The following is a 25,196-nucleotide window of genomic DNA, read 5'->3' as shown; positions in this document are numbered from 1 at the left end:
ACTTAATGTTGGATAAACATGTCCGAATGCATGCATTATCTTAAATATAGAATTATTAGACCTTAAATCCTCGCGTTTTAAATGATAGCTACATTAATGTAGGTTACTATAACAGTCAACTAGATTTCATTACCAATGCTCGAAATGTTGGTTTTTCTTCAATGGCAGAATAGATAGAAGAACCATAAGCATTAAAGAGTTGTCGCAGCAGGTTAGTACTTAGTTCCCAATTTCGTTGAGTTCAGTGTTCACCAAGTCATTAAAAAGCTGGAGCTTTCCATCAAAATTGGGCATGCTCTCATTTCAGAAAATTATTTAATTATACGTGCTTATGTTATTTATATAAGTTACCGGGATTCCGCAAACTCAGAACTTAATAAACGGATGATCCATAAAAAATACTAGAGCTATCCACCCGTGGAGTCAAATAAACTACACGAGGAAAAACATTAGTTCCTTCTAATTGCATCACTACAATTACCCAAGTGAAATAATAAATACAATCACGAACTCTACAAGAAAGATTAGTAGAAAGAGAGTTAAGAAACTTTACTCTTGCGAGAGTTAAAAATGACTACACAGATTCACAACCAATTCTTTAGTTTGCAAAATCATCAATAGCTAAAAAACCTATAAAGGAGTGTAGACTGACTTCTAACAAAAAGTTCTTAAACTTTACAAGTTATGCTTTAGGCTATTTTTTTTGTTTTGTTTTAGATATTTACATTAAAAACCTGTGATTCGTCAACAAAGTTTAGTAACATTTTCAGAACTTTCAAATTATTTTATTAAAAGGTGGCATCGTTATTTTATATTCTTAACGATAGAAACTGATAACTTTATATTTTCTAAAAACAATGTTTTAATAACTTTTTTCCCTCATATTTTCTAGTTAAGGGTTATTTTCCGCTCAAAGAAAAAGCTTCTGAGTGACTGACGACATACAAAAAAAACAAACAAAAAAAGTCAAGGCAGGAGTAAATAAACATTCCAAAGAAGATATATTTAAAGTAAGTATAAAATACTTTATTATAGAGAAAGGATTCTTTGTATTTAATCGGTGGGTCTCAGTTTAAGAAACCTATTATTATAAATATAAAATTGGATATTTTGTTAATATTGCGGAAAAGTGTTGGCCGAAGGTACTGATTTAAAAAAAAAAATATTAATGAATAATATATTAGTTGATATATTTTGTATATATAACTATATAAAAATAAGAAAGCTGACTTATATAAATAAACATTTATATTAAAACAAAATAGCTGTGATAAATATTTCTCTTCATTTTTTTTTTTTTTTTTTTTTTATTATCGTTTGAGCATGAAGGTTATATTCGAATGAAGTTAATGTATAGGTTGCGAGATGATTAATAAGAGTTGTAGAATAACAAGTATTTTTAAAGTGGCGAATACTCTACCCAAATCCTTTTTATGTTACAATTATCTTAATAAAAACTACCTATCACCTGTATCTCAGTGAGGTAATAAATATGTATATGTAAACTAAATGTATTAAACATTAGGTGAATTGGCGTGAGAAAACTGATCTCTCGGTACCAAATATTCCCAAATTAATGTATTATTAAAAAGTATTTATTATTAACTACTGTCTGGTCCACATTCTATAACTTATTTTTAATTTGTTGTAAATTATTTATTATATTTATACTAATCTAAAAAAAAAAAGAAGATAATACTGTATGTATTTTTGTTAATAATGAAAAATATTTATTACTGGTTAGATGGCAAGTGTAAATATGCCAAACCCCAAGTATCATGATCTAATGATCCTGATTATGCATAGATCTCTATGTGTTTATTTTATCTGGTAACTGTTACTTTTTTTTTTAAAAAAAATTTGCCAAATTAACTCACCTCAAAGTGAAAGTCTTAATATGCTTTAACTTATTTCAGTCATTCAACGCTCAGCAGTCCACTAAACGTTTTTCTTTCAGCTGTGCTCTCTCAATCTCGCTTTAGGTAACGATTTTAGAAGTGCTCTTATTTATTATCTACTAACATTTATTCAAACTTGTCTCTTTATTTATCGAAAAATCTTTTCTTTTTCATTCCAACAGGTTTCTTAAGATTAAATCTTCCAAAAATAACCATAATATTTTTGTTTATTACTGCATCCACTTGTCTGATTTGAAAATTCAATTTTTTATTTTTTATGGATTGTTTTAATTTGGAACGAGGGCTGTATGTACACTCTCTATCGATTCGAAGTGAGTTATCAGTTCCCTTACATGTGTGAACAAGCACATAAATTTTTTTTAAGTGATCTCCTTTCCTTAACAATTTGCAAACAACACAGGGATTGCAGCAACGCTAACGGTTTGGTATATTTTCTACCTGCACAATTAATTGAATGGTTTGTTTATCGATCATTTTTCTCGAATTATTTGTAAATTAGTTGAAGAGAAGCGGCCAGATTTGAAAAAAAAAAAAACTTCCTTCTAATAATTGGTAATTAAAAATTCAAGGTCTCCGCCCCAGCTGAACTGATAAGGGATCTAATGTGTCTGAAACTTGAACAAAAATAAATTTTTAAAAGTTAAACAGTTTACTTTAAATTTTATTGGATACAAGTAGAAAAATGGCCTCTTGTGCATCTCATCGACTGAATAGAAAAAGTTCACAAAAACTGAAGGTCTTTAACTGTATACATGATTCATGAAACCAAAAGTGATTCCGGGCTAGTATTTTCTTTACAACTCCCAAAAACCTTCATAGCTTTTTCTTTGGAGCTCACGAAAAAATTGAAAAATTCAAATCAGTAAAGGGGCCCATCTTATTGAGTGGTTTGACCCAAAACTTTTTAGGTCCTTTGGTAGTCTTGTATTTAAAGAAATACCACTTTTATTATTATATTACTTTTAAATATCAATTGGTTCTTGGACGTTAAGCCCCTCCTGAAAAAATAGGTGATTACTTTTTTACTTTAAAATATCATTTGAACTTTCTGATCCCAGCTAACTGTTTCAACGGACAAAAATCAACATCAAATTAATTTATCAGATAAAAAGTTGATTCATTTGATTCAAGATATAAAATCTATGAAAAATCATTAAATAAATTTTAGTCTAGTCTAAATTCTAAGTCTACTTTTTCACAGTTCCTTGACTACTGGCAATAAAAATAAATTTAAAAAATCGTTCTGCCGATGCCGAAGCAGTTAGATTGTTAGTAAAATTCTCAGGCTGATACTTAAGATTTTCGAATAAGTAAATAAATATTATCTAATAGAATAATAATGTGGAGAAACTTTGGTATGGTTATTATTTTTCTAAAATTTCTGACCGCTTCTCGTTACAGTTTTATTTATCCTAAACAGAAAATCAATTCCTTCTACAAGAATTGTAATTTATATTATATTAAGGCAATACCTAACGTATGGCTTTACCATTTACATGAGACTCCTCTAGGGTCGGAGCTTAAGACAGAAAAGAAATCTTGTTGAAGTTACACACCAGATTATATTATCGTGGTCCTTAAAGGTATATTTTTTAATCAACATTATAACTTCTGATCACAAATTAAAAGTAACGAACCCAAAATATAACAGTATAGCAACTAAGGACAAAATATTGTCTAACTTCACCCGTATTAAGTTTGGAATGTGCAATAGTGCTATTGTAGGCTCCGCCCTTAAAGGATTTGCCAAACTGGTAGATCTATACATAACTGCAATCCTAAAAAAAATGTTACATAAAAATGCATTTAAGTAGAAATCACGTAACATTGTTCTGTTTATTTATTTTTTAATAAAAAGATATGTATTTATCGCTGAAGATGATGGTGTATTAAGTATTGTTATATATATAATTGAATTTTATAAATACACCATATATATATATAAATATATATAAAATGTCAGAATTGAATGTTGTACTTGATATTTTATAAAGAGAATCTATATAATGAGACAGACAATATTGTGTAAAAATGATATAGTGCAATAAAAACAGGTAGTGCAATGTAATAAAATAAATAATAAAATGTAAATGTGAAGAAGAGATGTTTTCATTTTGTTGTCCTTCAGAAAGTGTTTTGTGGCGAACAGCTTTTTTGTCACCTTCTTGGGCATCATTGCCCACTTGTAACCTCAATCATGTGCAGGAACATTTAGTGATTTTACTAAAAGGAACCCCACTGAATTCAGTTGATTAAAGAAGTCCAAATAATTGACTGAAGGGGGATTAACTAACTTATTCAAACGTTGTTTCAAGATGTTACGTTCAATCTACAAGACATTATTCTGTTAAATTTTACTGATTTACTACTTAACTTTACTGACAATATTTCTGCAGAATATTCTTCATAAGTAGGTACATATATCCTTCTTCTTCAAACCTCTTGACGATATAAATAAAACTAATGCAGTTTTATTACTATTGTGAGCAGCATTTAAACATTTTTTCTAATATGAGAAATTTTCTTCCTACAATCACGTTATTAGCCCGAATGGTGTACGATTGATGTTTTTGGATTTATTTGTGCATTAACTGCGCTAAGGCCTGTCTCTTCATTTCCCACGCCCGAAATGGCAAAACAGAGTAAATCAAATTTCAATCAAGAAGTATATTAATTAATATTATTTCTTAAATTCAATCTTCCTATTCTAAGAGCAAGTTGCAACCTTTCAAAGTTCCGAAAATAAGTTTACACCGGAAATTAGACGTAGATGCCTAAACTACATATTCACTCTTGTCGCTTGGTTCTTGTAATGCTGTTTTACAAGTTACGAAATTCTGTTTGTAACGGGCTCTCATAAAATCCAGTTTGGACTCCTTGCTGATCGTAGTGGTTCATAGACAACACAGACAGTTTTATGAGGATGCAGCGCAGAGTTTAGTTCCTCGTAATTTGCAATATAAGTCGTTGCTGATTTCAGAATTTTTCGGTCATTAGAAGCCCGTCATAAAAAGTAGGCATTTCCTTATTTTTTTGGTCACTTAAATGCAGAAAATTATTGGTGGAAAGAAATATAAATCGAACATTGTTGTATCGATAATACCAATATTCTGTGTGCGCAGTGAGAGGCTGCAGAGAAGTGTAACCTACCTTAATCACATGTTAGATCATAGTATGTTGGATCGCAAGTTGATATTTAGTTACTTATTTTTTAGTTCTAAATTTCCATATTAATCGTGTAGTTGATTGAGAATTAGCCTTAAAGAGTATTTAATCTACTTCGTATAATGGATAATATAATACTAAAACTTATGAGTAATAGTAAAGAATCAATTGATCAGGTATGACAGTATTTGAATTTAATTTAAATTTCGAGTTAAATGATATTTGAGCAGGATTAAAATTAATTTTTTAGCAGATTAAATTAAGCCAACAGTTAAATTAAGTGGACCAAATTAGTTGACATTATTCGCAGCAACAACTTAAGAATGTTAAATTTCGGTTTTCCTAATTCTTAAGTTAAAATATAGATCGAATAATTGAAGATTTTAAAAAGAGCTTATCACATGAAGCTACTAACTGATCATTTTGTTTTTATTTCAAGTATTGCTCCTTTTTTTTCTAGTTATCATTATTATTTTGCTTTAGATTATTAGCCTTAGCCATCTTCTTAAATTGTAAAATAAGTAGGTTTGTTAGTACAATTAGATTAATTGTATCTTTGTACATTTTAATTTCAATTTGAATAATTTTATACCTATATGAATTCATGTTGTCTACTTTCTTTTAAGCCTCAAATGTTGAACTAATGAAATAGCTACTACAAATTCTAGAAAGTATGTCTTCGTGTGAAACCTAGCTAGAGTTACAAGTAATCTGCAGTTCCTTTTGAAGGTTGAGCATGCACGCCGGCAACTAATTGCTGCAATAGTTAAAAAAATTATCAATTTTTGTTGGCCACACCGTTCTGTTTTTTTTTTTGGTACTACACTTTGCGGCAAATTATTGAACCAAAATGTTGTCTATCTAGGGCCATTTTAACGAAAGTTATTAAGCAATATTAATTGATGAAATACTTAATTATTTAATCTAATCTGAATTTTCTTATGTAGGGAACTCAAGAATTAAAAAGAGCATTATGTGAACCGCACGTTAATTCAGCTCTATTGCATACTTTAGCTACTGCACAAGATTGCTCAATAAGACAATATGCAGCTCTGATACTCAAACGAAAATTTAATAAATCTACGGCTTGGGAAAAACTTCAGAAGGATGAGAGGATTAAGTAAGTCATGTGCTTTTGTTCATAATTGTTTGATTATTATGAAGCAATGTTTTGTATTAATCTAATTCTCGTGTTCTTTCGCATCTTTAATCCTAGTAACTGGTATATATTGCTAAGGAGTATTAAATGTGTTGCTAAAATTCCCAGTTGGAAGAAATTTTACAATCCGAACAACCATTTTGCTTAATAGATCTTTACTTTCAGGGTTTATTACTCGAAAATGCCTCAAAACATTTTCTCTTAAACTTTCATTTAAATGAATAATATAATGTATTATTACTATTCACAAAGATAGTGAATTGCTATTGGTGTTTGATTTTGTTGAATTCACTAGTGAGTTTCTTAAGTTAGGCAAAAATTATACACAGTTTATTTAATTTTAGCTTGAAGGCAAACATTTTGAAACTTCTCGTAACTGAAACAGAAAAATCTGTGAAAAAATCCATTGCAGTCCTTATTGGGACAATAATTAAATATGAAATGTCGAGTGGAACTTGGCCAGAAGTACTTCATTTTCTACAAAATTCCATGACTAGTAGTAATAATGATGAAAAAGAGGTAATGTTTTTAATTTAAGTTAACATAAACATTTAGGCCACTTTTGTTTTAGTGTCCCTCGTGGAATACAATCCCATACATTCACCCGAATTATCTTGGCAACTTACCTTACTCACAATAGTGCTATAAAGGAAGTTAATGTAAGCAATATCCTGGGGTTGGTCACATTTTTCCATTTGATGGATTCACATTTAAGAGAAAATAAGATTATCCTTGGAATTTTTAGGAACGGTCAATAAAATTTTGTAGACTTATTTCTTTTTTTTATACTTTTTTATTTTCTGCAAATTTATTACCTTCCTCAGGAAATTATAAATTGTAGAGTTATATGTTTAGCTACTACATCATCATAACTGTCACATCGCAACAAATTTATAATTCCCTGAAGAAGGCAATATATTTGCCGAAACTATAAATAATAACCAATAATTCCAGAATCACGGAGAATGTCGTGTATTTTCCTTGCAATTTAGATCCATGGATAACATAAAGTTAATCTAGCTATATCCTGTAGGCCAATTGTTGCTTTAATTTTTTCTTAGCGATAAATCCGAAAAGTGCTTGTCAGTATAATTTTAATATTTGTACGAATTTTATTCCGATAAGAGTGTTGGGCGTATAAATAAATATTCAAATAAATTGACCCGTTTTATAATTTAATTTGAATTAAACAAATATTTAATTAATTTTATATTAATATTTAGCGTTTCTTATAAATTTCAGCTCGTTTTCAATAACTTTTATTTTTTTAGTTGGGATTCTACACGTGCTGCATTCTTCTAGAAACATCGCCCATTTCTTTTCTCCCACATGCCAACTCTTTTACATTATTGTTCAAAAATACAATGAGTTCGCTAACCGATAAAGCATCTCCAGTGGCTTTCTTTGCCGTTCTAGGTTTAACATTTCTGGCGCCCATTGTCAAAGGAAATAAAGAGGTATTGATTATTCTGTTTTTTTTTTATTATTCAATATAATTGTTTTTCCATTAATATTAATTTTGTTTACATTTTCGCTGCAGTTGAATAAACTATATAGTGAGACAGTTCCTGATATATTAGAAGTGATCAAATGTTTATCTAAAAAAAGGCCAGATAGAGCAGTCGAGGCTTTAGATTTCTTATTTGAATTTGCTGAAAGAGAAGGCATGGCAATTCTTACACCAAACTTAAAGTTAATTATAAATACTTGTTTAGATTTAGTAGTTAATTGTAAATCTGAAGATGTAAAAATCAAGGCCCTCAGTTTTATTGGAACATTAGCCAGAGTTCGCGTAAAGGTAATTATTTAACTCCGTTTAAATCACTTTTTCTTTTACGAAATTTAATATTTCTAGCTTGATAACATGTATTTAATTTTTTTTTCGATGCAATATATAATGAGGAGATTGTGGATGCGTCCCTTGAGTATGAATGTCTCAAAAGTCTTCTTACTTCAATTTTTAGTTCCTCTTACTCTACTAGGTGCAGTTTTCCGGTTAGGAGGTTTCACCGGAAATATAAGATTTGAGGGCCCTTTAGTAGGAAATGGTTTTTACTACTTACTCTGATTCCACCACACGTCACAAAATCACAAACTTGATGTAATAATAAGTAATCTATAACTTTTGTTTGAAAAACTTAAGGAAAAGCGGATGGATTGGATTGATTCCTCTAAAGTGCCACTTTTTCTATTCCATTCTATTTTTTTGTTTGCTGTTTTGTTAAAAATGGTTAAATCTTTCCGTAAAATTGAGTTTGAAACGAGTCTTCAACCAGAAGTTATTTTTAACTAAATGGATTATTCACTTTTTCGAAAATGGCCCACAGTCTTTCCTTTAAACTTATTTACATACATTTAATATTTTAGCTTTATAACTATTTCTCTTTTTCCTTTTTGTTGGAAACTTTAATTTAAAGCAGTTTTTCGGGGAAGGTTTCAACTTGGTGGTGGTTATCAGTTAAAAGTTAAAGCATGGTTACACGGAAATTGTTCAAGTTTTTATAAAATTCATCATTATTCAATTTTTCATTTCAAAATTAAAAAAAAAAACTTTTTATTACTCACATATTTTTGTATTTTGTTGCTATTTATTTTTTTTGTTTACAAGAGTTTATTAAAAGATAATCTTCTGAATCGAGTTCTTGATGTATTGTTCACGATAATGTGCTCGAAACCTGAAGATGACAATCTAGAAGAATATTTTACTTCAGAACCTGAAGACGATACACTAGTAACTTGTGCCTGTGAAACATTAGACGACATTGCAATGAACATCAATCCGCTAGCATTATTACAGCCAATGGTAATTATGATTTTTATTTCTATTCTTTAAAACTGGGTTGGTTGTCAATAACTCATGACACATTTAAGTAAGCCGATTAAGCATTTGTGTACTTTGTTTTGTATTTGTCCACTGCTAGATGAACTTGATAAAACCACCATTTGAGAATCATACTAACCCATACCAAAGGAAAGCAGCCTATCTATGTTTGGGTATAATCAGTCAAGGTTGTAGTACTTACGTGAGATCACATCTACTGGAACAGTTCGTCTCGTTAATCTATGCAGGCATATCTGATTCTGAGCCAGTCGCTAGAAACGCTGCTCTCTTCACTGTTGGTCAGTTTGCTGAACATTTGCAGGTTTGTAACTGATAAAATTGACTTAATTTGTACTGATTTATAACTGATAAATATAATTAGGGAGACCGTCAGTAGCAAGAGGGAGGCCCCATAGATTTACGAAGTAAAATTTTCAACTCTACATTTTATATAATTCTTGCAACTAATCTAAAAATTTAAAACAAATATTTTCCAGCCTGAAATTAGTAGCAGATCATCTGACTTATTACCATTGCTGATTAATCAGTTAAAACAAATCCAAACAAAGGGAAGAACTGGTGAAAAATTTGGAAATCGTGTTGATCGCCTGTTCTTCGCCATTGAACGGTTTGCTGAAAATTTAGAGAAAGGTTTAGCGCCCTACGCTGAAGAACTTCTGCTGTGTACCATTCAATTGGCTTCACCTCCTTATCATAAACATATCAGGCAATTAGCTTTAGGAGCTATAGCAACAATTGGTAATAAAACTGCATAATCTATGATATTTATATAAGAGGAGCTCAGATTCCCTAACTATCTCAATCACCTCATTATATGAGAGAGGGTTGTTTCAAGACAATAGTTTACTTTTTTTACAAATGTTTTAAACATTTAAAATTATAATATATTTTGTGTTACCTTTCTGAGTGCGCTCAAATAGAATTGTTCATTCACATTAAAGAAAAATTTAAAAGTAATTCTTATTGAAAAAAACCTATGTTACTTTTATCAAGAGTAGTATCATGTAAAGGCATCACATGCCTTCCTTAAAATTTAACGCAGAAAATTGATAAATATTTTAAAATTTCCTAGTGACAATGCACTAATCTCATACGATGAGCATTAATCTCATAATATTAATAAAATATATTACCATTACAGTGGGTGCAATGAAGGAAGACATAATGCCATATTTTGATCAAATACTGCAAGTTTTAAGGCAGTACCTTAGCAACCATAATCCACCCGAAGAGGAAATACAGTTACAAGTTGAAGCTCTAGGTAATATAGACTTATATATAAAGAATAATTTCATGTAATTGTTCTGATTAAATAGTGTTAAAAGGCAAAGAATAGTTAAGTATTATCTAATTGTGTTTACTAGTCTTTAATAGTATTTGTTATTAACTTACACTGCATTGCTTTTAAAACTCATTCACTCCATTGAGAAGGGAGGTTATAAAACATGATATTTAGAGTGAAATGTTCCCTGCATATTACAAAGAACGAATAAAGTTGTTGCGAAAATTAATATTCCAACACTTCCAATTACTTAATGGATTTTTAATTTTTCGGAGAATTTTTCTTTAAAATGTCTTCCAAATTTTCTTTTAAACTTCATATTTATATCAAAAGTTTGTGTATGAATAATTTTTATAGGATAACTCGTTTTGAGCATTTTTTAATTTAAGTTAAAAGGTTCTTAAGTATGAAGTAAGGAAAGACTTGCGACAGTTCACACCTAATTTCTGTTTTGTTTTTAATGTAAAAAAACTATTTTAATAATGAATAGGTATTATTTAGATGCATTGGCAATGTTGGCACGAAGTATTGGTTCAAAGAATTTTGAATCGCTTGCGGTTGACACGGTAAAACTTGGATTAGATCTGTTGGCCGCCACTAATGATCCAGACATTAGGAAAAGTTCTTATGGAGTATTTTCATCAGTATCTACGGTGCTAAAACAGAATATGGCGCCCATGTTGGCCACAATTGTGCCACTGATACTGACAGCACTGAGGGATGCACCTACCGCCACTGTTAGTCACTTTACTTTCATTCTTTTTTTTTAATATTCTCTCTTCATTTCTGTTTTTTGTTTTTTTTTTCAAATTGTGTTATTTGATCTTGCAGGCATTTCATAAAGATAATGAAGATTTGACCTTTCCAGGATTGGACGATATTTGTAAAAATGAACAGGAAGTGGAGAGCGGCGGGGAAGAAGATTGGGAAGACAGTGGTTTGTACCAGAACAGTTATTACTGCGATGGGATGTTTTAGGCGACCATTTGGTGGGGAGGCAAGGGACCTGCTGAAGTACATCATAATATACATACTTTTTTTCTGTAACCCAGTCCGCCAAATTACTGCGTATACAGCTCCTTGATTATACTAGTTTATCATAGAACCCACATCCAGGTCTTGTACCCTATGTCCTTCCCACGATCTTCCTGCTCTTCGAGAAACTTTCACTGCACAGTCGTGGGTCGAAATAAGGACGCCGATTTATGATTGATTACAAGCCTCTACACATTTAACTCCGTTGTACAAATGCACAACCTAGCCGAAGAGTCTAGGATTACTAATCGCTTCCAGGTCCTCTCCTTGTTGTTGTAAACACTACAACAGAACTCGCCAGGATTCACGGATATAAGTAGTCGTATTTTTGTGCCCAAACCTACACATCTGATACAAGCACTTTATTGATTGATTGATTTATTTATTTTTAGAATTATGTGTGGAAAATGACTATATAGAAGAAAAAGAAGAAGCTTGCATGGCGCTCAGTGAACTGGCAGCTAACACAGGGTGGGTTAGTTTCTTTAATGGTGGAAAAAACAAGTCAGTTTTACTGGTTTCTTTGCTATTAATTAATCCCGGTTAGCAATCTCTCCTTGAATTGTGTATGTAGCTACCTTCAGAATGTATGCAGAAACCTTGAGAATACAAGTAAGAAATTGCCATTGTGAGCATTACAATGGATTAAATTGATCAAATACAACAGTACATTAATCTTTTCCTCCTAATTATGTAATTGACTCAAACTCTATTTGTTTTTTAATGATCACTTTCATTTCGCATTAAATCTTAAGTGAAATTAGTAAGTTTTAAAATTTTTTTACGGTTATAATCGTTCAAACAATTGGAGAGTCGATGTTCACTTACGACCAACAGACTTAACAAGTTTAAGAACATATATTTTGGACTTAAAGGGGGAGGACTTAATTAAACTTAATAATTAAAGAATAGTATTGATTAAACATAAATAATAATAAGCTCATTTTTTTCTCTTTTCCATTTTAGCGAGTCTTTCTTACCATTTATGGAACCAAGTTTTGTCGAAGTGTTTCGGCTATTGAATTTCCCAAACAGTGATGTAAGAAAAGCTGCCTTGGAAGCAGCTTTTACTTTCTGTACGACTTACGCCAAAATTGTGGCTGCTAGAGATAATCAACATGGTTTGTATGATTTGTTTCATGTTGGTATTTACAATTTTCATTTATTATTTATTGGGCTTTTCTTTAACGAAGTCGGCTTTATTATCCCTTCGTACAGGCATAATGGAAATATGCTAAACGTATTGTGGTTTTTCTGCCCACCACAGATGGTGTGAGCGTTAGCTCTGTGGCAGAACAGCTAGTATCCAAAGCAGCCATGCTGGTCAGAATTGACGATGATAAGGATGTAGTAATGGCCGCCTTGGAAGGACTCTCACTCTTGCTGAAAGAAGTTGGATCACAGTTTTCTACCAGTTCTTCAATTCGTGAAAAAGTCATATCTTGTGTTAGAGATGTTTTCAATTCCAGAGTATGTTATATTTTCATATATTTTGTCAATTTCTATTAAAATATACGTATAATTTCAATATTTAGGAAAAAAAAAATGGAATTCTCCCAAATTCTTGGAACAGATGAAATTTAAGAACCTTGTCTACAAAAAAAAAAAAAAACTGTAAAATAGTTAAAATGAGTTCGTACCTCAAATGAAATTTGAACTGTTTACGATAATCACTTTGAATTCTTTTATAGTATGTTCTGTGTTCTAAGCTAAGATGGTTATGCTTGTTTATTGAACATGAGGTTATATTTCTCGTTTCAACTCATCGATAGTTCACCTCGATATGATAAGTTATTTTATCGACTAAAAATCCAGATGGCCGCTAGTTCAAATATAAAGTTGTGTTTACGAAAGTTAAGCCTTCTCACACTGCTAATGGTTTCTTAATTGTACTGATTTTTACTTTTACTTACTAATAGAGTTTTTTTTTTATCAGAAATATCTGTTTTATAGTCCTGTGAGTTTGTAAAATGGTTTTTACAAATGGTCCATACAACTCAAAAAAAAAGTTAATCACTTTTAAATTTTATACTATTATTACTTTCAATATATGTATACCTCTAGTAGTTATGGTTGATGTGCTAATTTGACTCGTTGCGTGTGTTAACAGACGGAAGCACAAGGTTGGAAGGAAGATGACGATCAATGGAATAGCGAAGAGGATCTAATGGACGCAGCAGGTTTCATTGTACCAACATTGGCCGTCATCATGACCCATGATGAATTTTTATCATTGTTTGCCGAACTGCTTCCTCTTTTTATGGAAAGACTGGTAATGGGCACCTTTTTTTTTTAAGTTGTAAACAGTTGTAGCTTCTAGATAAAGATCACTTGCTCTGCTCATAAAAAGTTTACTTACAAGATAGTTTAATAAATTGAAAAATCTACTGGAATCATACAATTCATATATATGTATATATATTTTAAATTTCCATTGTACTGGATGTTTATGTATAATTATATGCATTTATCTAATATTTCCCTTTTCCTCAAGTATTTCTCTGGCCTCGATGATCAGTGTATCATCAAAACTTAACTGTTTGTTAACTGTTGTGACGTACAAATAGTGATCACCATAGAAACAAGCAACATTTAACTTTGTGCTCCAAGTCCTAAAAAGTACCACCATGTAAATAACTGTTAACTTACCGTAGTTTATTAATCAGTAAAACCCCTGTAGATGTGACCTAGTCTCTTGGTCGAAATCTTAGGCAAAAATTAGAACAAAATAAGACTATGATTGATAAGACTATGACTATAAGACTATAATTTCTCTTCCCTCTTTACTTAAATACTTTTAATAAGTTCATAAGTTCTTGGCAAGATTCAAGATTTATGGAGGCCAGAATGTTTTCTGTAAAGCATACATTTTCTCTGTACAACAACAATAAACCTTTCCCAAGAGACAGTTGTTCAAAAATTAATTATATTTCCAATTTGATATGGAGAAAAGGCTTGGAAAGAAACAAAGAGAGTCCTGTATTTGGACTTAAATTATTAATTCTTTTCTATAATAATAATACTAATAATTTTCAGGGTAAAGCTCGAGCCGATGAAGATGAAGCGAACACAATTGGAACGCTGGCTGAATGTATGGCGCCGCTGGGTCAGGATGTAGAACGTTTTCTTAATAAATTGTTAACATGTTTCCTATCTAGATGTAAAAGTTCTAATTCAGATGTAAGAAATAATTCACTGTTTGCGTTAGGAGAGATGGCTTTACACGGCAAACAAGTTTTATACAAGTATCCTTTACATATTATCAATTTGTTGTTACAATAGTATATTATTTTCTCTAATCTCTCTAAAGAGAAAGAGAGATTATTATTTTTTTTTTTTTTGGCGCATCAACAGCTGAGGTTATTAGCGCCCGGAGCTTTTTCCAGTGCACTGCCGGCCTCCGGACAGTGTTCTCACGTTACAGACAACACTGTCCATCACCGGAAAGTGAGCTGTAAGAAGCTCCTAGGAAGAGAAAATCTAAGGGTCAGCTGCTGGATTCGAACCCGGGACCTCCGCGTGGGAGTCCAGTATGCTAACCTCATAGCTAATCCCTTCCCTTGGTATTATTATTATTATTTATTTATTTATTTATTTTTTTTGGCGCGTCAACATCTAAGGTTATTAGCGCCCGGAGCTTTTTCCAGTGCACTGCCGGCCTCCGGACAGTGTTCTCTCGTTACAGACAACACTGTCCATCACCGGACAGTGAGCTGTAAGAAGCTCCTAGGAAGAGAAAATCTAAGGGACAGCTGCTGGATTCGAACCCGGGACCTCCGCGTGGGAGTCCAGTATACTAACCTCATAGCTAATCCCTTCCCTATATTATTATTATTTGTCCTTTGGATGGGTTTTTACCAGTTGCCTGTAATTTCTAAACATTCCTTAACTTTGTAAACTATTTAAGGCATTATAATGAACTACTGACCGCGCTATCACAATCAATAGCAACCGAAAAGAATGGAAAAGTAATGGACAACGCTTGCGGTGTAATAGCTCGACTAATTCTCACTAATTCAGAATTACTACCTTTAGATCAGGTAATCTATAGTTTTTCCTCTTTTTAAAAGTATTAGCACATAGAACGTGGTAACAATGAGTTTTATCTTTTGCATAATCTAATGCAAAAATATTTTTAAACGGGTAAATTTAATGAAACGAAGAATTCATATATCAGAAAGAGAAAAAAAAGTGCATTTTTTTTTTCAGACATTTAGTTTAATGAACTAATTATATAATAAACTTTAGAGATTTCTGGCAGTCTTTTTTTACTTAACAACCAAATCTATTAAGTTAAATTTATTTATTTTTTAAAAATACATTATTTTCCACGTTCTTTCAGATATTACCAGTATTTGTATCAAAACTTCCATTAAGAGAGGACTTCGATGAAGATAAATACATTTATTGGTCGTTAACACTATTATTCCAAAATGGTTGTCATCATTTGAGACCATTAATAGCTCAAATTGTAATTTGTGCTGCACATACTCTCCATTCGCACAATTTAAACGATGGTTAGTTTCTCAATATTCAATAATTATGGTCTTGTATATTATATTTGTATTTTTTGTATTATTGATATTTTACTGTATCTTTATTGTTTTTGAACAAAAGTTATAGCGATCACTAATCAGCGCTGTATAATCGAATTTAAATCGAAGTAAAAACCCTTGGATCTTTCCAATTCGACCTTATTGAGATGTACCAATAGAAAATTTATTTCTTGTATTTAATGTTAAACCATTTAATTTACAATATTCTGTCAGTATATACCATTTACGCTGCGTATCATGCCAAGAGTGACATAGAAATGACATGTCATCGTCATAAACCAGAAAACTGAGATCTCTTTCACCCTTAATGTTAATTCCGTTAATGTTTCGATCATTCAAAAAAAGGGTTACCACATCTGAAACATACCAGGAAAATAGCAATATCACCCCTTCAAGAACGCCCTCAGAGATGGGTATACTGTACCCTATAGAGTCATCGGCGCCCTCAACAATTTTAAAGCTGGCATCATTGTGTAGCTTCATTATAAGCCCTATATTTTAATAATAAAACTTGAATGCTAATAACTTGAAAGAACAATGTATATTTAGGCTAAAATTTCTTTCAGAAACTAAAGAGATAGTAGTGAATCTAATCAAGCTAGTAAATACTACCTTCCCACAAGAAATTACTGTGGCACTCTCCCAGTTACCACAAGACGTATCCAGCACTTTACACGCTGCAGGAACTTAATGCTACAGGTGGTGTGTGTGTGTAGACTGACTTCTGCAAAAAGAGGATCCTATCATGTCACCACTGGATGATGCTTTCTATTCTGCGCTTTGAAAGTGAACTATTTTCAAAATAAACAATTAATTTGTTTAGGAATTGTGTTACTGTTTAAATAAATATATTTAAATTTATTTGTTTGTTTTAATTCTCTTTGACTGTTTATATTTTGATTTTTAATGAGGCCAATTTTCTACATGTTTCTATAGTAAGTAATTCTCTACACACTCTGGCATAAACAGCCGGTAAACAAGTGATTCAGACCAATTTTCTTACTTTTCAGAGTGGTGGATTTAAAAATTTGAATATTTCCGCCTCGACCATCCAAACAAACACATCTCTCCTCTACTAGCATTATTCTTATATTTTAAGGTAATATGAAGTGCTATCTAGTGACTTGTGGAAGTCGTATTAAGTCAATTGTCCAGTAGGTGCTGCTACCTTATTTTCTGAACTATTACTTTTCCATTTTATAAATTTTTAGTGTAATTTTTTTTTTAATTAATATTTTTGCTTTTACTGACTAAAAATAAAATACAAAATTTTGGGACTATGAGAAACATTGGCTTATAAATGAAGACTTTTTGAATAAATAGAATTCATTTTATTTTGCTAATAATAATGTTTCTTTTATATAATACAACTATCTTACAATAAATACATAATAAAATTATAAGATGAAAAATGTATTTTTCCAGTTGATAAATGTTTTACGACTTTTTTCAGTCAATATTCCACAATCGGCTACTTCTAATCTGAAAATCAAAATTATTAAATTATATAATTATCTACAAACCCATATAATGCTATGAAATAAACGTTTACAGAGGGTTTATCATCAATTACTTGTATAATGAAGCTTTCTTTTTCACGATAATACCAACGAGTTGGGCAAAATTTTCAGTCATGACTAAAATTACGATTACAAAATTAGTCCGAGACTAAATAGTCGTGACTAATTCAATCGTGTCATATTAGTAACGATTAACCATTAATAAGTTGTAAGCGCTACTAAATAGTTGTAAACGTTAGTCGTGATTAATTTTTTTCTGTCACAAATAAATAATCTTAATCATCGCCAACATTATTTCTACTACGAGCAGATTACTAATCTATACCATATTTAAGGATAAGTAAACCACTATTTAAGGAGAATAGAATATTAACATTACCGTCGTTATTTATTTATGCCAATATAATGCATATAAAGAACAACGAGAAAAATGTTTTAAGAAGTGATGAACATTCCTACAATTTAAGAAGCAAAAATGACTTACATTTGCCTAGACGGAGATTGTGTAGGTCTGACAAGGCGCCGGGCATGATGGCAGCCAGGATGTTCAACAAAATTCCACAATCAATAAGAAATACAGAGAAAAAGGAATTTCAGAAAATTATTAAAGACTTCTTATTGAATAATATGTTTTATAAAATAGAGGACTTCTTGTCAAGTAGATGGACTGTAACTCACTTCAAAGTTGAGTGAACTGAAGTAAATTGTACAAAGACATTGTTTGACGGATCATTTCAAAGTTCATTATAACTAGTTTATTGTGATTATTATGACGAGTCTATTGTATGTAAAACATATGTACAGGCAAAATAAAATATATTCTATTCTATTCTATAGTTATACTCACATTTAACCATGTTGATGACTTACTAGTCATATATAACCATCATTTTTAATTCAAATTTTCTATCGACAATTCTTCCCAAAACCTTCTAATCACATATTACTATTTATATTTATACATTTATTTTCAGCAATGATCGTTCGCTAACTGATCTTGTTGCTTTCTTCAGCGGCATGTTTATTGCGCATGTGCCTGACTAAGCCTTGTTTCAGCGTGAATTGCACATTACACAAACTGCAGCTGTATAAAAACAAATTGCTGTTAGAATAATTATAGTCATCTCTCAATCTGTTCTTATCTTAGTACAAAAAACAAACAAAAAAAAATCAGTGCATTAAAACTTGTCACAATAGACCCCTTTAAGATCGTATGTAGTAGATTAACAGGTCAACGTCTTAGCGAAATTTATTAATAATTAAAAATAAATTCAGTTTACCAGCCCAAACCAATTCTGACATTAAAAAAAAACATAAAATAAATAAATAAAGAACCTGCTTTACCTGAATCCTTTGATGTTCGAATGGCTTATCATATGGGTCTTAAGTTTCCAAACGACTTTATTACAAATCGGACACATCCTTTTCTTTTGTGACGTTTTCCTTTCAGACTTTAATTCTTCATTCAATCTGGAAAACAAATCGTTAATTCAAAATTCCGGGTATATATTTATTATATAAAATCGTTGTTAATAAAATCATCTCGTTTTCTGCTCAATAGTTTTTTACACAAAATTTACACAATTATAGATAATAGTAGTCTCCATAGACAGGTAAAATATAAAAGATTTTGTTTATATTTTACTTGTAAATGGAGACTACTATTATCTATAATTGCGTAAATTTTTGTAAAAATCTATTTAGAGTTAAAGTTTGTTTCTGTTCTATAAAGTGAAAACTTTAACTTCAAATATCTCGAAAACTACTTTGTTTATATTTTACTTGTATATGGAGACTACTATTGCCTATAATTGTGTAAATGTTTGTAAAAATCTATCGAGCAGAAAAAGAGATATTTAGAGTTAAAGTTTGTTTCTCTACTATAAAGAGAAAACTTTAACTACAAATATCTCGAAAACTACACGATAGATTTTGTTTATATTTTAGCTGTATATGGAGACTACTACTACTACTAATAATAATAATAATAATAAGGTGTATATTTCCAATTTACAATAAACGTAATGAAGAAAAATTACAATATATAACACAAATGCATGGACTTGGTCCATCAGCAGAGAAGCACCTAACTAAAATTCTAACTTGATACAAAACAAACAAAAAAATAAAATAAAACAAAAATACATAAAATTTAAGAGAAGAAACTAAAAATTAAACTGTTCTATCATAAACTTCCTATATCTACCTGCGCATATACAATACATATTAAGCTGTGCCCAGTCCTTACATTCAAATACTCTAAAAATTGGGGTTCACCTAATTGTTTTGTCCCAAAACATTTAATTCTGAACTCCCTTAAAACAGGACAAACGGCAATGTAGTGGTAGACATCTTCCACTTGACCCAGATTGCACAAACTGCATAAATGCTCTTGCTCACTTCTCCCAATTCTAAAATTCAGTCCTAAGAGCTGACCTCTTACCTTAAAAACATTTTTCATTAAAATAAAAAAAAAAAAAACTTTTACCAATATGGAGACTACTATTATCTATAATTGTGTAAATTTTTGTAAAAATCTATCGAGCAGTTTTCGAGATATTAGAAGTTAAAGATTTCACTTTATAGAACGGAAACAAACTTATCGATATTTGGCGTTTATCTGTATAATCTTTGTAATGAACCGCTTTAATTAAGTTGTCTGAAATGTCGAAACTCTCAAGAAAGGTCATTCAAATTTCCATGTTTTACCAAATTTAGCAATTATCTTTCTTTCTTACAAGATTATAATAAAAAGGGATTCATTTACATATTGATGTCGGGTTGTTGTTTACAATCTTGTTCACTGGTTATATTATCTACCAATTCATCCAAATTATCCATATTCTTTTCTTCTTGCCCTTTCAAATGCGAAACTCTATGATGTCTGTTGAGATGGCGTTTATGTTTGTAAGACTTGCCGCATATATTACACCTATAAGACTTATCATCATTGTGTGAACTGAGGTGATTAATTAGATCTGTAGGGTACCTGTAAATGAAAAGCAATTGATTTTCACAAAATATATGTTGTTATTTGTTATATATGAAATGTGAACACATTTCTAATCGCCTCTCCTTGCACTTAATATCATCAGTTTTTTCCTCGCTTGAATTTAATATATCTATAATTAGGGAATGTTGTGCTTTTTTTAATTTTTCTATTACTTTATCAGTAAACAATGAAATAGTTATATGAGAAAAACATCAGATACCTGAATCGTTTGTGACAAATTTCACACTCCAATTTTTTTATTTTTGAATTACAACTGTCCTTACTTACACGAGATTTTAAATGTTCACCTAATTTTTCAGAAGACACAAAAACCTGTAGAGGAAAACATTTTTTGGTTATCTATGTTAATTTTAGTTATTAAATATCCAATCAAAATGCTAACGATACAAAAACTAACTTTACTACAACTATTACAGGAATACATCTTGTCAATGCAGAAAAGTAGATGACTTTTCAACTGTTCAGCTTTGAGAAAGCTAGCAGGGCATCTCTCACAAACGTACGGTCTGACATCATTATGGCATCTCAAGTGTAGCACTAGATGCCGTTCAGTGGAGTAGCCTTTGGAACAGTGTTCACACTTAAATCTAAAAATACATTTAATTTTGATAAAAAAACATTTGTCTTCAATTTTGTTTGCAGCAACAAACAGAAAAAAAAATTTATTATCATTTTTAGAACATAAAATGTTTACATCAAGGAAAACAAGACCCGTTGGTAGACAGGAGAGCCGATAAAAAACGAGTAAAACGTAAAAATGGGCTGTTTTTATGTTGTATTGTATTCACACTATGTATTATTATTCTGAATAACTGCAATTTCCATTACAATGTGTCACATTAAACGGGTAGATTAATGATTGCCAGCTGAACACAGCAATTATTTGTGCTGCTGTGAGATTACATGAGAAAAAAATACTCAGGTAGCAAGGTGATTCTATTTTAGCCACAAACAGAAATGGATATGTATGAAGTAATAATTCAATAATAACACCAAAAAGGGCTGTTCGACTAAGAGGTCACCATTTCGGTAAAGAAAAATGCATTCCTTTCCCATCTGAAGACTTTTACTTACAAAGTGTCTTCATTTCTAAGGTGGCTTGGCTACTCCACGAAATATAATCTAAACTTTTTGTTTTATTTTTCTGGCGTTACATTTAGAATGGAGACATTACATAAAATCATGTTTTTATAATCAATGTAACTTGTCTCATTGCTGGAATTCCTTTAAGTAAATATTTAGTGTAAATTACAATTACTTTTCTTTTATAGGTGTTCGATGGGAAAAAATTGTGGTTTTTTATACGAAGTAGATCACTTTTCCAACATTAACAAAGAAATAACAAAATAATTAAGAAATGAACGATCGAATAGCTGTTGTTTCCTACATCATACCTGAAATCGTCATAATGCTTCTTCAAATGATTCATTAATTTAAATTTTTGGCAATAAGTTCGCCCGCATCTATCGCACTGGAAACTACCTCGGCTTTTAAAAACTCTCTTGATTTTTTTCTCAGAATTTTCTTCGCCCACAGTTACAATTTCTTCGGTAATAATTTCTTCAACTGAAGATTTCTAAAAGAAAATTACATTTATAATTTTTAATCTGCTTACCTAGAGTGGTGTGAGATTGATTAAACAGAGATCCATTGAAAAAATGGTTCCAGTTTACCTTCTCTGTTGCTTCTACTTTACAAATTTCCTCTTGAGATGTTCTCAAATTAGACTCACTGTTACTGACAGTATCTGAAGGTGAATTAAGATAGGTTTGTGAACACTGATTTTCTTTCTCTGTCGGCAGTGCTATACCAAACTGAGAATAACCTAAATTACATTTCGAACTGCAATCAGTTGGTAAGCTATTTGGAGATGGACAAACTGTGTTAACTGATTTGGATTGTGCACAATTTTCCACTTCTAAGAAACACTTATCTGTAAAAGTGTTTCTATAAAAATAAGATGGCCCGTGACTAGTCAAGTATAAGTTTTCAGATAAACCACAATTTGCAGCAATATGTCGCTGATATTCTGCTAATTGTAAAGTTGTTGGTTTTGCTGACATAATGGCTGCACTGTAGGTTGGTACCTCATGGCTACCGTATTGTCTAAATGATGTTAAATTTGGTTTGCTCCCTTCAACTAGTGGTGCAGTTGCTTGAGTTCTAGCTACAAAGTCACACAGTTCCTGTTTCACTGTAATCAATCTCAATTCTAGATTCTCCGCAGTGTCGATAAGATTGAAACATCTGTAATGTAAGCATTCAAAAAGAATGTCAGTAGCACATACAAAAGTAAATAAAAAGAAAAAAGAATTATTATAAAAATATGTTGTGAACGGTCCCACAACTTTGTATCAAATAATATGACAATTTAAGTTACAATTGTAATTGTGTAGAAACCATGGCAGAATATACTAGACGAGAGACCCTGTCTCTAACATGCCTGACGAAGGATGGGAGCCATGGAAGGCAGCATGCTGCAGCTAGGAACGAAAAAGCGGTCCTTCCTCTCTCAGATACGCAAAATAAATACAAAAAACTAAAAACCTTTTTCTTTTTTTTCAAAGTACATCATAATTTGCTCAAACTGCCATTACCTTCTGCATATTATACTGTGACCAATGTTCAACCTTGAATGCATATCTGAAGGAATAATTTCCACCAACTTGACAATCACTGGAGTCTTCGACACGTATGTCAATGGATACGTACTGTCAACATGTAAAAAGTTGGCCTCTACTGTGTGTGATTGTGGTAGACCACACACCATGCAGTGACGTTCATACTGAGTCGGCAAGGAACTGGTATCACTAATAGATATCTAAAAATAACAATTATTTATTTCAATCTCAATTTGAAGACAGTACTAATAAATTAAATGCCCCAATGATCAGTCATTTAATCATTAAAAAGAAACACAAAGAATTAGAAGTTACTACTTTTTTTTATTCAATGTATGAAGGAAGGAACAATGCCCTCTAATTGTGGATGTTGTCGCAAAATTATTTTAAAATACTGCAAAAAATATTGGGCAAAAATTAGATAAATTGGCTCTTTAGGTTGTTAGATTTTGCTCTTTAAGGTTATTGGCTTGTTCTCCAGGTGGTAATATAAAAATATATAAAATACAATAATAAAAACCTCGCTTTCTGTTTCAGAATCATCGACGACAAGATCTTCCTCTTCAGAATCGACCACTTTCAAAAGATCACTGCCTACACTTCCTTCTAGATTGATTATATCTGGTGCGAAATCAGACAATTTCGTTAGATCACAATCACTTATAATCGAACAGTTTTGTTGTTGTTTTAAAACATCTGCATCTGATCGATCATGGAAATATGAAGAATAGCTGCCAAAATCATGGTAGGTAGAAACAATTGGACATCCTAATTTTACTTTCTGAGATTCGCCTGATGAAACTGCTTGATGCTGTTGTTCAATTTCTTGTTGATTCTTCTTTTTTCCTTCTTGATCCTGATTATGGCCAGCGTTTTGTGAACAGGACGTAGTACTCCAAGAATGTTCTTGGGCGGACAAACTATTCAGTACACTACTATATGGATAATATAAACATTCAATTTCCTTTTCTTGAAAATTGTTTATAGGATTAGATGGTTCATGCAAAGTTGATTCCCAATCGGTGGAAGCACTTCTTGACTGTTCTGCGTATTGCATATTTAAACCTTGTGGTGTTCGAACTAAATTGGCACCTAACATGATTTAATGCTGCAAACTAATTAATTTACTGTTTTAAGTATCCCAATTCACTGGAACCTACTACGAAACATCTTCTGTTCACATAAGTAGGTTATAAATCATGGTAAACATAAAGAAGGTTTAGTTTTAACAGTTCCATCTGGTGGCTAGGTAAGTAGTGATGAGAGAGATACGCACGAGGTTATAACAATCAGCATTGGTCGGCCGGTTACGAGACGAAGACCTTATCAATTATAATTTTACACTATCCTTAGTCAAGATTATTATATTTCTTTAATTCTGATTTGATTCATTCAGTAACATTCGTATACCCTTAGTTCTTTTTACTATATCCTTTTTGGTTACCACTCCTCATTTACTTCGTTTCTTTCTTTAAAATCAAATTTTGCAACAGACTCTCCACGACGTACTAGAATTGACTCACTCCACGAGACTACGTGAGACACTCCTTTATCAAAAATCGTCTGCTCAAACTCCTTTCCATCCTAGACTACCATCCCAATCCACTATGCCGCGACATAGCCTCCTATGATCCTTCTACAACATACAGACACAGAAGACTAAAACATATCCTAATTTAACTTTCTACACTAGGTTTTTCCTCGTTTTTCCCTGAATTCCAATCCTCTTCACCTAACTTTTCTCTTATTTACTTAGCTAAGAAGGTTGAAATGTTTTTTGTATACATTTATACTTCTTTATTTTATGTATTGTACATATTTATATTCTTCAAATTTTGCTAAGGTAATTGTTATAGATGTAGAGTGTAGTGGGTTTAAACTTTACTTGAGCGCACAATTTCAGACTGCTTCATCTTTTGTTCTTCCTGAATTAATTTCAGTTGTGCTTACTTAGGAACAGTTTAAGGAAGTAAAATCAAATTTCATTGTATGATGTGGTCATAGTTGATCGATATCTGATTAATTGGTCTTATCAATACAGGGGTTATTACTGCAACTTAAATTCACTGTCAATCAAAAAAATA

At 31.3% G+C, this 25,196-nt stretch overlaps 3 protein-coding genes across 8 annotated transcripts in view; 2 read left to right on the top strand and 1 right to left on the bottom strand.

The window, feature by feature from the left end:
- Positions 1 to 4,021, top strand: part of bchs (WD repeat and FYVE domain containing 3 bchs) — a 54,717-nt gene extending 50,696 nt beyond the window's left edge. Inside the window, exons 61-63 of one of the 4 annotated variants that reach the window (XR_012459067.1) lie at positions 893 to 1,010; positions 1,917 to 1,982; positions 2,081 to 4,021. The gene's annotated coding sequence lies outside the window, so the exon portion shown is untranslated. Of the gene's footprint in view, positions 1 to 892 lie in introns of all 4 variants that reach the window. The other 3 variants (XR_012459065.1, XR_012459066.1, XM_074129685.1) reach the window with 3 other exon arrangements.
- A 1,015-nt stretch (positions 4,022 to 5,036) lies between these two features.
- On the top strand, positions 5,037 to 16,819 carry LOC141454964 (importin-4-like). Its single transcript, XM_074129691.1, has 19 exons — positions 5,037 to 5,260; positions 6,032 to 6,204; positions 6,588 to 6,762; positions 7,515 to 7,700; positions 7,784 to 8,041; positions 8,852 to 9,046; positions 9,165 to 9,386; positions 9,562 to 9,823; positions 10,227 to 10,346; positions 10,869 to 11,104; positions 11,199 to 11,304; positions 11,795 to 11,873; positions 12,369 to 12,523; positions 12,670 to 12,872; positions 13,513 to 13,674; positions 14,439 to 14,647; positions 15,310 to 15,442; positions 15,745 to 15,919; positions 16,525 to 16,819. The coding sequence occupies exons 1-19, from the start codon at positions 5,207 to 5,209 to the stop codon at positions 16,647 to 16,649; spliced, it is 3,228 nt and encodes a 1,075-aa protein (XP_073985792.1). The 5' UTR covers positions 5,037 to 5,206; the 3' UTR covers positions 16,650 to 16,819.
- A 447-nt stretch (positions 16,820 to 17,266) lies between these two features.
- LOC141454968 (uncharacterized) lies at positions 17,267 to 24,735 on the bottom strand. 3 transcript variants are annotated; one of them, XM_074129698.1, is made up of 12 exons: positions 23,633 to 24,372; positions 23,089 to 23,312; positions 22,872 to 23,000; positions 22,165 to 22,738; positions 21,886 to 22,067; positions 20,889 to 21,078; positions 20,691 to 20,803; positions 20,246 to 20,467; positions 18,823 to 18,948; positions 18,326 to 18,562; positions 17,963 to 17,989; positions 17,267 to 17,440 (listed from the first exon to the last, which is right to left on the bottom strand). In XM_074129698.1, exons 1-10 carry the CDS (start codon positions 24,209 to 24,211, stop codon positions 18,466 to 18,468), a joined length of 2,436 nt encoding a protein of 811 aa, XP_073985799.1. In that variant the 5' UTR covers positions 24,212 to 24,372; the 3' UTR covers positions 17,267 to 17,440; positions 17,963 to 17,989; positions 18,326 to 18,465. The 3 variants fall into 3 exon arrangements, with proteins under 3 accessions (XP_073985799.1, XP_073985798.1, XP_073985800.1); XM_074129697.1 differs by lacking the exon at positions 17,963 to 17,989; XM_074129699.1 differs by lacking the exons at positions 17,963 to 17,989; positions 22,872 to 23,000 and having other exon boundaries at positions 23,633 to 24,735.
- Between the last annotated feature and the right edge of the window lie 461 nt (positions 24,736 to 25,196).

The sequence above is a fragment of the Rhodnius prolixus genome, unplaced genomic scaffold (assembly GCF_049639745.1).
Source record: "Rhodnius prolixus isolate KJV_2025 unplaced genomic scaffold, Rpr scaffold_15, whole genome shotgun sequence".
NCBI classification, from domain to species: domain Eukaryota; kingdom Metazoa; phylum Arthropoda; class Insecta; order Hemiptera; family Reduviidae; genus Rhodnius; species Rhodnius prolixus.
This window is presented reverse-complemented; position numbering and strand designations above follow the sequence as displayed.

Coding starts and splice junctions, on each gene's coding strand:
- LOC141454964 (XM_074129691.1), top strand. CDS start 5,207: ATGGATAATATAATACTAAAACTTATGAGTAATAGTAAAGAATCAATT. Junction 7,701..7,783: donor TTGTCAAAGGAAATAAAGAG/GTATTGATTATT, acceptor TTTTCGCTGCAG/TTGAATAAACTATATAGTGA. Junction 11,305..11,794: donor AGAAGATTGGGAAGACAGTG/GTTTGTACCAGA, acceptor ATTTATTTTTAG/AATTATGTGTGGAAAATGAC.
- LOC141454968 (XM_074129698.1), bottom strand. CDS start 24,211: ATGTTAGGTGCCAATTTAGTTCGAACACCACAAGGTTTAAATATGCAA. Junction 21,079..21,885: donor AAGCATTATGACGATTTCAG/GTATGATGTAGG, acceptor ATGTATTTTTAG/ATTTAAGTGTGAACACTGTT. Junction 20,468..20,690: donor ATTTGTCACAAACGATTCAG/GTATCTGATGTT, acceptor TTTCATTTACAG/GTACCCTACAGATCTAATTA.